This window comes from Macrotis lagotis, chromosome 6 (genome assembly GCF_037893015.1).
Source record: "Macrotis lagotis isolate mMagLag1 chromosome 6, bilby.v1.9.chrom.fasta, whole genome shotgun sequence".
NCBI classification, from domain to species: Eukaryota; Metazoa; Chordata; class Mammalia; order Peramelemorphia; family Peramelidae; genus Macrotis; species Macrotis lagotis.
This window is the reverse complement of record NC_133663.1, coordinates 92,204,391-92,217,793: the sequence shown is the minus strand read 5'-3', so window position 1 is coordinate 92,217,793 and position 13,403 is coordinate 92,204,391. Positions and strand designations below refer to the sequence as shown.

Genomic DNA, 13,403 nt, shown 5'->3' with positions numbered 1-13,403 from the left:
ATTATTTTATATAAATTTATATTTTTATTTCATACATTTAAATTTATTTTATATCTATGTAGGTATGTACCCATCCCCACCTGACCTTATCCAGTGCCTCAGTACCAACATTCATCTTGAAGTCCATGATGATACTCTCATATCTAGTTATTTTACAGGCTTCTCTCTTCAAAAATAGGCATTAAGGATTTTTTTTTTTAACATTAAGGGCTGAGTCTTCTATTTCTTGACCTTCCCATGGCTCTGATGACAGTTCTGTATACATGGTGGATTCATTCTACATTGATGATATGTGGTATTTGGTTTTCACAAGCTTTTCTTTTCCTCATATATTGGTTCTCAGGATTATTGCTATACTCTTTTTCCATAATGAAAGCTACAGAATGAGGCAGTTTAGGTTTAAATCTATTATTAACTGTTTGCTTTGGGCACTTTGCCTTTTAATGCCTCAGTTTCCCCAGTTGTAAAGTGAGGGACAATGGATGGAAGCTTCAGAGTCAAGTCAGGTAAATGTTGTGACTTCTCTTTGATTTTACTTTCAAAACAGTAAACTGTTTTCTAGAAGTCTATGGTCACCATTGAGGGTGAAGATCTGGCTCTAGAAAGGCAAAAGGAGGTTCTGATGATGTAAATTCTTCTATAATGGGCAAGCAAGCATCAGTGCAATTCAATAAACACTAAGTACGGGCATACTGGGTTAAGTCCAGGTTTAGAAAATGATTAAGGTATAAACCCTGTTGGAGGGGTAGGCTGGGCATAAGTAACTGGATGTTGTTATTCTACTCTAATTTTCCTTTTAGAGAGGCAGAATTGGAGTGTTCACATTGCAGTCAAAAAGACCCAGTTCTAATTCTCCCTCTGATACACCTTCTACTAGTGTTGAGTGACCATGACAGATCCCTTAATCTCTCTGAGAACTCCAGGCAGTTACATAGCTAGGGAGGAAGTCTCTACACCAATTAATTCTACCATGGACACAATCACAAATTTAGAAGCTCTTGTACCTCCCTCATAAAAATACAAAGAGGTACAAGACAAAATGTGATTCAAAGAAGTCTTTCACAGATCTCTGATCTTCCCTGTTTAAAATCTTGCTGTTTCTCAGCATTTACTCATTACTCATAGCTGAGACACATTTGAAGTGGTTTGCACTTCCTAAGCTTTACATCTTCATAAAAGCAGCAATGTTCTGCCCCCTGTCACTCTCCCCATTGTGGGTCATCTTTCCCTCCTGTGCCAAATTGAACCCATTTTTGGTAGTACCAAATGCTGACCTAGCTTTGAGAAAGTTCAGCCCCGACTTTATTTATTTAAAAAGAAAACAAACTGCCCAAAGCCATAACCAACTATGCCTTTCACATGGGATCTGTGAATATATTGCTCTGTATTTTACCCACATCAATCTCCAACTAAGGTGAAATTCAACATAAAAAGTTAAGCTCAAGAAAAATCAAATGAGCTAGAAACCACGGCTATCACCTGGCCCAATGTCCTCCTTTTAGCAATAAGATATTCATAGATCAGCTAAGTGGAGGAAAAAACATTAAGAGTTGAAATAATCCCCAAGGCTGATGGTGAACAAAATTCCCTATATTACTTTGGTTCCCCTGGAAGATGATCTGTTCCATCCTTCTCCCATTCCCATCCATCTACAATATGCTGCTACCAGTCCCCCTGGGCATAACGGAGTTTGGTCCAGATTTTTAACCTGATCTTCTGAAAGCTGACTGAATTGATTTCCTTCAAATACAGTAAGCAAAATAAAGCAATGTGGGGAAAGAAAATTTCTAAAAAGATTATGTTTTGCCTCAAATGATGTGTCTCTAGGTACCCAATATCTAAGTGTGATAACCAAGGATAAAAGTAATTAAAAGTAAACTTCAGCCATGAAGTGCTGCCTAAGACTGTCAGGTCTCTAAGTAGCAAAGCCTTTAGAAATGGATCTTAGAAACAACAGACAGAACTCCAATTAAATGTTAACTGTCAGAATTAGCATCCTGTTTTAAAACTGGCCAAGTCTTTCTGTGCTTTGCTTTGGTTTTAAGCAACGTCGTTGCATGACTTTTAAATGTCACTTACTTTTAGATGAGCTTTTAACTGCATCATTTTTAGAACTTTTGAAGTGAAAATTTATCCATTTTGGTTTAATCTTCACTATGACACCTAATGTTGTGGGAGAAAACACTCTTCTTTTCCAAGCTGAGTTTCCATAGGACACTAGCTTGCAAGGTGTGTGTTCTGAGGAGGTTTGGTTCACTTCAGTAAGACAGTCCAAATGCGAAATGTCAAGTTGATTTTAAATTTGTAATAAAAAGGTCTCTGGCTGGCTAGGTGGCCCAGTGGACAGAGCACCGGCCCTGGAGTCAGGAGGACCAGAGTTCTCATCCGGTCACCCGGCTGTGTGGCCTTGGGCAAGCCGCTTAACCCCGCTGATGCAAAAACCTAAAATGATTCTGCCATGAGGCATCAGGTACTCTGGCCGGCGTTTGGGGCAGTGTTTTGGAAAATTCCTGCCACGCTCGGCCTTCAGGCGTGGTGGGTCTCGACTAAAACAGTCGCTAGCAAGTGGAAGTTCACTTTAAAATGAAAACATTTCTTACTTTTTTTATAAGGGACCAAAAATCAAGTTTCCCTTTTGAACAAGCCCAAGCCGGGGCGGGCTGCCCTCCACCTGTGGCGGTGCCCGCGCCGCGGCCGCGTGAGGGGGCGGGGCCCGGCCCAGCCCGGCCCGGCCGGCCCCGCCCCGCGCACCCCGCCCCGGCCCGGCCCCGCACCCCTGCACCCCCGGGCCCCCCGGGCCGGGCTCCCCACTCGGAGGCGCTTCTCAACATCGGATATGCTTTATTGAAAGTGGACACGCGTCACAGTTAAATACGGGCCGCTACACTGGCGGAGCGCATGCACGGGCCCCGGCTCCTCCCGGCGCGGCTCGGGCCTCTCTCCTCGCGGCGGCGGCCAGATAGGGGAGATTCACAACATAGAAAAAGTCTGTCCGAGCTTCGGCCCGGCCCGGGCGGCGCGCGGGCGCCGCAGTCGCTACTTTACAAATACTTACACTACGTACACAATATACAGGAGGCCTCCGCCGGCCCGGCCCGGCCCGGCCCTCCCCCGCGGCCGCGCGGCCGCCTCTTCTGCTCCGGCAGGGGCCGCGCTTCCCGGCGGGCCGGCCCGGAGTCCGCCGGCCCGCCGGTTCCTTCGGGCCAGAAGCGGCTCAGTGTTTCAATACCGGAACGACACGGCCGAGGGCGCCCGGGCCGGCCTCCCCCGCCCGCCGCCGCCGCCGCCGCCGCCGCTGCCGCTGCAGTCCACGGGGCTCCGGCCCGGCGGGAGGGCCATGGGGGCTACGCGGAGGGGCCCGAGCCCTGGGACGCCGGCTGGGCGGGGGGCTGCGTCGTGGCCTGCGGCTGCGCGGTGGCCGGCGGCGAGCCCGTCTGCAGCTGGGCCTGGAACTGCGCGAGCTGCTCGGGGCTGGCCAGGGTCTTGAGCAGGGTGTTCTCCTGCTCCAGCTGCGAGTTCTTCTCGATCAGCTCCTTGATCTGCTCCTTCAGCACCTCCACCTCCTCGCGCACGGCGTACATCAAGTGGCTCTTCACCAGGTCCTGCAACACAAAGCACAGGCTCGCGTTCAGGGGCGGCCGGGGCTCCCCCATGCGCGGGCCGGGCCGGGGGCGGGGGGGCCCCGGCCGCCGCCGCCGCCTCCGAGCGCCGGCTGCAGCCGGTTCCGACCGAGCGCGCCGCCGCATCCCCCGCCCCGCGTCGTGACCGGGCCTGACGTCACAGAAAGCTGGCAGGCGCCGCGGCCAATGGGCGCGCGAGCTATTTATAGCTCCGAATGAAAGGTTCCGAGTTTGCCTAGCAACAGCGGGCAGAGAATCCCGTGAGAAGAGCCACAGGCGCCGCTCCAATAACAAAGAGCGGCCGGGGCGGAAATCGGACACGGGCGCCCCGGGCCCGGCCGCCCCGGCCCGCCCCGGCCCTCCCCGGCCGCCCGGGGGCGGGGCCCGGCCGCCCACGTTATGTAAAGCGCGTCCGCAAAGCCGGGCCGGGGCCGCGGGGAGGGGCGCGGGCCCCGCCATCCCTCCCCGGGCCCGGCCCCGCCGGCCCCCCCCCCCCCCCCCCCCGCACACTACGTACCATCGCTTGCTCGATCTTGTTGTCAATAGCGACCACGCTGGCGCCGGAGGAGCTGCGGAGAGAACAGACGAGACATCAGCACCGGGCCCGGGCCCCGGCCCCCCGCCTCGCCCCCCGCCACCAAGGGGCGGGCGCCCCCCGCGGGCCCGCGCCCGGCCGCCGCCTCTACCTGCTGTCAAGCCTCACGGAGGCGTTGTCGGTGCCCAGCAGAGACGACAGGAAGGAGATGGAGAAGTGCCTCAGCTGGTAAACGCCTAGATCCATCGCCACGGGCCTACACCATTGGGCGCTCATGCAAGCGCGGCCGGGGCCGGAGCCGGAGCGGGCGGCGCGACCTCGGGCCGCCGGGCCCTGCTGCCCCGGGCTGGCGCCGGCGCTGGGAGCGAGGCGGGCGGCGGCGGCGCGGGCGCTGCGGCGGCGCTGAAGACGCGGGCGGCCGGGGCCGGCGCGGGATATAAGCCGACACGGGCGCCGCTCATTGGCTGCCGGGCCCGGCGCCGCCTCCCGCGGCCCCCGCCCTCCCCCCGCGCCGCCGCCGCCCCGCCCCCACGCCGCAGCCCCGGGCCGGGCCGCCTGTGCCCCGGGGGAGGGAGCGCCCGGCGCAGCCCCGGGCGGGGGGGGGGGGGCGCCCCGCCCCCACGGCACAGCCGCAGCCGGCCGTTACCGGGGGGCCCCCCCTCCCTCCGGCCCCGCCCCCTCGGCCGAAGGAGGGTGCCGGGCCGGGGGGCCAGGGGGCCAAAACAAGCCCCCCCCACCCAAAGGCGCCGCGGAGGCGCGTCCTGGACAAGCAGCCGGGGCCGCGGCCAAGGGCGAACTTAGTTCGGCGAGAGAAGGACCCTCCACGCGTCCCAGTGCAGCGGGGCCCGGGGATGCTTGCGCTTGACAACACTGCCCTCCGCTGGCGCAGGCCGGCGGGCAAGCACAGGCACAGCCACTGGCCGGGGCGGCGGGGCCCTGGGACGCCCCCCGACGCCTCCTCCCCACCCCGGCCGCTGAAACATCTTTTGTAAACGCTTGCTTAAATGGGTTGCACACCCTGCGTGTGCAAGGTGCAACAACGACCCTTTACTGTCTTCACCGTGTATCTGAAAGCCGGTGAACAAATGACAAACAAAAATGATACAGAGCTCGGTGATGCCAGTCCTGAAATTCAATGTCTTTACAAGCCAACCTTACTGATTCACACCTGTTGTTACATTGAAGTAAACGATAGAATAAACATGTAATACATTAGGATCTTAGAGGTAAACTACTACCATTTCCTGATTTTATAGATGAGGAAACTGAGGATAACCTAAGGCCACATCACAACCAAGCTAGAAGGATCTGATCTTCAAAAACTAATTTCCACTGATTGGCAAATCTGACGACCTTCTTGACTACCCTCTCTCCAGCAAAATATTCTCTTCTCTGGCTTCTCTTCTTACCTGACTCCATAGTCTCCTTGGTAGTATCATCATCCACATCATCCCCCCTTATTACGGGTGTACCTAGGGTTTTGTACCTGAAACTCTTCTCTCTCTACTCTCACGATTTCATTAGTTTACATGAGTTTGCTTAATTATTCCCAAGCTGATAACAAACTGTCCAGTGCCCTGGTCTCTCTCTCCTGACCTCTACTCAAGCATCATAACAAGATGTTTGTTTATAAGCATCTCAAATTCACTTAAGTCTAAAGCAGAATTTATTATGTTTCCCCCAAAACTCTTTCAAACTTCCTGAACACAGTGGAGGGCATGACTTGCTAGCCATCCAAGCTCACAACCAGGGTGTCCCATCCTCAGTCTGCCTGACTCAAGCCTCTCCCAATTTCAATCCATCCTCCTTGAAGAGCAGAACACTCTCAAGTGATTTTCCAAATAGGCAGATCCAACCATGCTGCTCCCCACCACCAGGTACCTCTAGAATCACACACCTCTGTTTGGTATAATCAGGAACTTTAGTATACAACCAGATTCATTCAACAAATACTCTAGTTCAGCCTAACTGGCTATGTCCTTCCCACAAAGTACTTTCACCTTTTGGGTCATTTCTACCTCTTGGAATCCCTAGCTCCTTTTAAGGCTCAATGCACCACCATCTAATGAAGGCTTCAAAAATACACATGCTGAAAGCACTTGGAAGACAGCAATTGTTTCACTCTTGTCTTTGGAACTCTAGTCCCTGTCCTAAAACCTGTATCTAATAATTCCTAACTGATTTCTTGATTAAAATTTATCAAGAATGTTTAAAAAGCATTTGGAGCTCCAAGGTTATCACTTAATCAGATGTGATGCAATCCTCAAGCTATAAAATCCCATTGCCAACAAAATTTTTTCTTTAACACTAAAATAATGACTTAGTTTTGTTCATTATGAAAATTTCTAATAACATTGATTAGTCTTAATACAAATCAAATGCTTTCTTAGGTATATACAATATTTTTTGGAAAATCTTGTTTGAAAAATCTGGCTTTGGGGGAGAAGGAAACAATTCTTACATTTAATTTTTTGCATATATTTGGTCTTCTATTAAGATTCTGGGACAAAATATAAGATAAAGACCTTTTTTGTTCAAAATTACTAAAGTAAATTTTGTTTATTACTATGTTTTCAAAACAAATGTCCAATAATTAGAGTTGTTGGCTGAATTTAAAAGGGCTGAAAATCTTTTTGATTTCTGTCTACAAGTATTTGTATATTTTAAAAGAAATTATTTATAACCTTCAACTGAAGGAGGAATCCTTACAATTCCATTCCTTTACCCATTTAGGGGAAATTTCCATGTCCTTGATTTTATGTACTATTTTTATATAATCTTTTCCCTGTTCAAAGCAAAATACATCTCTCCCTTTCTTCATTGTAGCTAAAACTTCTTAAATAACTCAGGAGAACCCAGAAAACAAATGGTAGGCAATAGAAAATGCTATCTCAAATGACAGGAATATAAAAGGACCTCAAGATCCCCTTGTCTCCTGCATTCAGGCAGGTACATTTCTCAGTCTTTTAGACAGATCTTTGCTGATGTTGTATTTTTTTAATATGGCATCATGTACATGTAGATGTTTCAATAAAAGGAGACAGGGTTTTTTGGTTGTTTTTAAATGAAGTTGTCCACAAATGGACAAACACCATATTTCTACTCCTATACCATTTTGCAGATTGCTTAAATTGCAGGCATAAATTTTGAAAAATATAAATTGAAAATGAGAACAGACTATATAATCTCTTGAGGTTCCTTCCAACATTAAGAGACATTAAGAGGCAAATAGATGGGTGGACTAACTCAGGTTGCAGCACAATTTGGCTGTAGGATTCTCAATCATCATTCGTTTACTTCTTAAGTCATTCCATTTAAGTAGTCAAAGCATCATGATGCTAACAGTAGTTGGCAGTTTAAAACAATTCAACCTCATAAATTATCAGAAACAAAAATCAAACATAGAACTACAATTTGCCCTATTTGCAAATGTTACTTCCTCCATCCCTTAGGTTTTCTTTCTTTCAGCTATATTTTCCTTCTTTGTATAATAACTAAAAATTATTTCAAAGGAAGCTACCATAAAGGTAGCATGGTTTTAAGTATTCCAGTCTAGAGTTCAGTTCCTTCCCCCCCTCCCCCAATCCTCCACGATTCACAGAGAAGATTATACCATTACAAGTGCAGCACTACTGAAAAAAGCTGAAAAAAAGAAAGAAAAATACACAGAAAAATCCTGAGATTCCCACAGTAGAAAGACCATTCGTTAGGAAATCAAGGAAATTTTGCCCTCATCACATTAATTATTGTGTGGCTTTGGAGACTTGCTTGCTTCTTCCCCTCAGCTGGGTAGAAGGCCCTCTCCACCATCTCTTCCATTCTAACCTTTCTGAGACTCTGAAATTCAATTGGATTTCACTTTCTGAAACTGATGAGCAGTGAAACCAAGGCTGACTGCTGAGCTCCTGGGGACCCGGGGTTCAGGACACCAAAAAGCTGGGACACTGGGCCCGAAGCCTCTACCTGCTCCAGAAGAAAGAGGTCCACGTGGCAGTTGAGACACAAACCCAGGCCACTGACTCCAAATCCAATATCCTATGTAGAGTTTATTAACTTTGAAATTACTTAAGTGAATCTAAACTTTAATTTAGGTTTTTATTATATTTATCTCCAAATTACTCAAATCAAAAATGACAAGTGCTGGAAAATTACCATTTAATTACTATTACTTTCTGTCCTGGAGCTTGCTCACTTTTCTGAATGACAGGGAACGTTTAAAAAACAAACCTTTATTAAGTGGTGGGGGCCTGTCTTTCCTCTAGATAACCTCCAGATCCCAGGCATGTCACTGACTGAGGCTCACTTGTTTCTCAATAAAATGAAGGGTTGGATTCATGTTTTTCTAAGGTTCCCTCTAGTTCTGATAATCGGTACATAAAGATAGTCAAAAAGCACAGAATTTTGAAGGCCCACTAAAAAAGAACTACCTGTTTCTACAATGCCCCTGAGAAGTGGTCACCCAGACTCTGGGTGAAGTCCTCAAGGGAGGGCCAAGGTCACCCATCTCACTTGATGGACAGCTACACTACTTAGGAACATTTTCCTTATTCACACTTAATCTGTCACCCACTACTCATCATTCTGTCCTCTGGGTCCATGTTCTTCATGTTCTCCCTAAATCTTTTCCTCTCTAGGCTAAACACACCCAATCCTCTTACATCCTGGCTGCGTTCCCCTCCATGCTGACCCCAGGATGATTGGACCAGGTCAGAACATCTTCTGCTTTGTTCCTGGAAAGCTGCCATAACTCAGTCCTCTAAAACCCCTCTACTTCTAATTTAGATCAAGTGTTGTCTAGCTATGCTTTGCCCACCTCATACTTGCCAAGGTGAACTCAAATGTGAAGCATTACATTGCTCCCTACTGTATTTGAACTTACTAGATTTTAGTCCAGAGTTCTGATTCTGCCATTCAGGTTATTAGCCATTTCTCCTAGCTGTGGGATTGTTTCAAAAAAAGTTGAATTCGATTAACATTTGGGGCAAAAAATTCCCAAGGCATAGCACCTTTCACTATGCCTCACCATAGAGTGAAAAGTGACAGGTTACTGTTAGCAAAACAAAATTTAGTTCTAGTAGATTCTACTAGAAATTTAGTATGTATGTGTGGGTGGATCATAGGAGTGAGATTAGCCCAGATAAATGGGAATGGGTCCATCACCAGTTTGGTCACGGGGTGATAGATTTTTCAGTTCCAGTAACTGCTAAAGACTATTAATCTAAAATATTGTAGAGGAGTAGAGGTTTGCCCTACTGAAGAGTATACCTCTCATGAAATCACTGATGCTCAAGTACTGAAGCAGCATTTATTCCTTGAGGGCAAAAATCTGGTTCAGATTAAGGTACCAATTACTTGTTAATAAAATAGAGATATCATCTCTGAGTAGTCAGAGAAGGAATCATCCCAGCTATTTGTTTCTCTTCCCTTTTATTATCATTTATTATTTATTATCATTTATTGTCAGTTAGTCTGCTGTTCTTTGCCTAACATCTCCACTTAGTAATTAGTAATAAATTAGTAATAAAAAGAGGGGGTTACTCTGAATGTGACAGAAGTCATTAATGTGACAACAGCAACTGACTACAAGTATTTACTTAGAGCCCACTCCATAAGGGCAGAGGCTAGAAAGGAAGCACTTCTCTTGTGCATGATTTTTGAGGAGAAGGGAGAAGTGAAGAAGTGAGGAGAACAGGAAAGGTAACTATTATTGTTCCAAGGGAAAGTTGTGAAGTACATGGAGGTTGTCTTTTTTTTTTAAGTCTCTAGTCATTCTGTTGCAGACCCACTCTTGCCTGGCCCCTCATTAAATCACCATCAGGTGCTCAGGTCTCTTGCTTTCTTTCTGAAAAGGCTCATACTCTAGTGTAAGTGACTAGTAAAAGCATTAAGTCATTCCTTTTAAGGATATTTGCTCTGTATAATTTCAGATGTCCCTGGCAGGGGAGGTGTGTGCAGGGGTGAGGGATTTTGAGGATGGAGGGTGAAATCCCACCTGTGGTTTGACAATAGAGGAAGCCTCGGCAGGCAATGCTATTTGACTCACGGACAAGATTCACTCATAAGAATGAAAACTGGAAGGGACCTTTGAGGTCATCTAGAACAACTCCCCCTGTGGTCAATCAGTTAACAGAATGTTATTAACTGGGTGGTTTCTGTGTCAAAGGAAAATGTGCTTGTCTCCAAGGGTACAAGAGTAAAAGATTACAGGAATGTAATAGTTTACAATCTAAATAGGGTCACATATTCCTGAAAAGATAACTATTCAACAAAGTAAGTATCATATAAATAGTCACACTTCTATTAGAGTTCAGAAAAGGGACAAAAAACTTGGCTGAGGAAGAAAGATTTCATAAAACTGATGGAATTTTAGTTGAGCCTTAAAGAATGGACAGGATCCTTGATTACTTGGGTTGGACCACATAAACATATGTGGGCAGGAAAGAAGATAGCCCTCAGTCTAAAGTGGAATGTTTGTGAAGAATAGTGGAAGAGCTACAAACATAGGCAGGTGCCTGGCACATATAGCATTGAGAAGAGGAACTGATCCATGGTCCAGGGCAGGTTTCCTTGTGTGGATAATATGTAGTCTATATAGATAAAGAACAGGAAGGGTTAAAGGAGCTTGGTGCAGGGGTGGCAGTCAGGAGGCCACAGCAGCAAGGAGATCAGGTCCTAAATCTTAGCAATGGGAATGGAAAGGAAGAATTGATGTTCTACGTGAATGATGATCAAATATTTGATGACAAACTGGGAGGTGAGGGGAACAGAGGAATCAAAAAATATTATTTTCTTTCAACAAGGATAAATGATTGTTTAAAAAAAAACAGGTACAACATTACACTTAAAAAAAACAAAAGTTCAGATTTTAAGACTAAAACTGAATCAATTAGAACTCAATATATGCTATTTAAAATAAACCAAAAGGGGTGGCTAGGTAGCGCAGTGGATAAAGCACCGGCCCTGGAGTCAGGAGTACCTGGGTTCAAATCCAGTCTCAGACACTTAATAATTACCTAGCCGTGTGGCCTTGGGCAAGCCACTTAACCCCATTTGCCTTGCAAAAACCTAAAAATGAAACGAAATGAACCAAAAATAAAAATAAATCTTCCAAAATACTGGTTCAGGGGTGAGTTTTGGCTGTACAAAAATATTTTATAAAAAATTCATTATAAGATCCCTTTAAATGACAAAAACCTCTAAAACAGTAATGATTTAAAATTTGCAAAAAACAAATAAAACCCCACAGATTTAATATTTATAATAAAAAATGACTCAACATTTATTATTTGCCATTTCAGGTAGATTTTTCATTTGTCAGTATCGGCAATGTAACAAAAAATATTAATTTTACTTGCAATAAAGAGATATAGTTGAAGAATTGTTATGATCTTTCTGGTCTCTCTATACATTAAATATTTGATGTTTTTCAAAGTTTCTAGGTCTCTTCTGAGGAAAAATAAATTTTAGAAAATAAGGCAATGGGTTTAAGTGACTTGCCCAAGGTCACACCGCTCGGTAATTAAGTGTCTGAGGCTGGATTTGAACTCAGGTCCTCTTGACTCCAGGGCCTGACTGCACCACCCAACTGCCCCACTGCCACCTAGCTGCCCCCGCAACATGAGACTTTTTTTTTTTGCAAGGCAAATGGGGTTTAGTGGCTTGCCCAAGGCTATACGGCTACGTAATTATTAAGTGTCTGAGACCGGATTTGAACCCAGGTACTCCTGACTCCAAGGCTTGTGCTTTATCCGCTGTACCATCTAGCCGCCCCTAACATGGGACTTCTTACAAAAATTATCCATAAACTTGGAGACAAGCTTTGGAAGTCCCAGCAAATCTTCAGTAGGTGGAAAAAAGAACTTAATTATAGACGAAACTAAGTTTAAGAAAATTCAACTGGTAGAATGTATCGGGCACTACACCAAATAAATAAATGACAAATCACAATGGATAAAGCAAAAGGCTATCATTATCCAATTTTATGTTAGAAAACACAGTTCTAAGAATGTTGGATAAATGAGCCTCAGTAAATTCCTCAGTTCTTTCTTAGGCTATCACTCCTGTAATAGCTATTCTCTTGTCTTTCCCATCTTGTCCTCTCAGAGAATCAGTTCAACTCTATGCTGATCTCTTCTTTTTCATAGCTCTGATAACTTCCTGCCTTAGCCTTGGATCAGTCCACCATCCATTGCCTTCCCTACTACACAAATGACGGTTGAACGAATCTGGGGGAAAAAAAATCATGAAACTGCTGTTCAGGTTCACTACAAATTTTATATATCTTCCACCAGATTGCTCCTTCTATCTTCCTCATTCTTTCATTTATCTTCCATCTGTTTGTCCATGTTTATAGGCATCCTCAACAAGACTTTTTTTGATCCATATATCCCCTGCTACCTATTGTGACATACATTTCCTCTTTTCTGTGGCAAAACTTTTCGAGGCCATCTGCCTTAAGTGTTTCCCCTTCTCTTTAATTCTTTAAAATGTGACTTCCAATTACATCATTCAATCAAAATATCCCTCCCCAAAGTTACTAAAGATCTCTTGTCAAATTCAGTGCTTCTTGGTTTGCATCTTCCTTAATTCCTTGCTACATTCTTCTCTCTAGGTTTTTGAGACACTGCTACTACTCTCTCCCAGTTTTCCTAACTTGCTTCTTTCCTAATCTGTGCTGCTTCTTCATCCAGGTCACATCCACTAAACATGGGTGTCCCACAGGTCTTGGTCCTGGCCATCTTCCTTCTTCCCTCCCTGCTTGATACTACTAGTATCAAGATACTACTACATAGTAGCTACTATGGATTCAATCGCATTAATACACTGATGATTCTCTAATACACGGACAATGCTCAAATCCACTCTTCATTCTTAAAACACTCTCCTGATCTCTGGAATCTTATCTCTTATTACTTATTGGACACTGCAAACCGAATGTCCTAGGCAGCTTAAACATAACCCGTCCAAAACTGACCTCATTCCCTTTCCTACCCCAAATCATCCCCTTTCTAACATTTCCATTATCGTTTATGATACCACAAGCTAGGCACAATCCTCGACTCCTTCCTCCCTCTCACTCCTCATATTGCTGTAGCACCTCTCCTATATTCCCTTTTCTCTCCTCTCTAACAGTGCCACCAGCATGGTTCTCTCACTTGAACCCTGGACAACTTCATTAGCCTCTGGTTGATCTCTGCCTCAAGAATCTCTCCTCAGCTATCGAAGTGAGCTTCCTAAAGCGTAGGTCT

At 45.7% G+C, this 13,403-nt stretch overlaps 1 protein-coding gene across 1 annotated transcript in view; it reads right to left on the bottom strand.

The window, feature by feature from the left end:
* Positions 1-2,821: 2,821 nt before the first annotated feature.
* The window catches only part of LOC141492158 (TSC22 domain family protein 1-like), a 148,316-nt gene continuing 137,734 nt past the window's right edge, over positions 2,822-13,403 (bottom strand). The window contains exons 4-5 of the mRNA XM_074192749.1: positions 4,138-4,189; positions 2,822-3,602 (exon numbers count right to left, since the gene is read on the bottom strand). Of these exons, the coding sequence (XP_074048850.1) occupies positions 3,345-3,602; positions 4,138-4,189 (310 nt within the window). The 3' untranslated portion in view covers positions 2,822-3,344. The remainder of the gene's footprint in view (positions 3,603-4,137; positions 4,190-13,403) is intronic.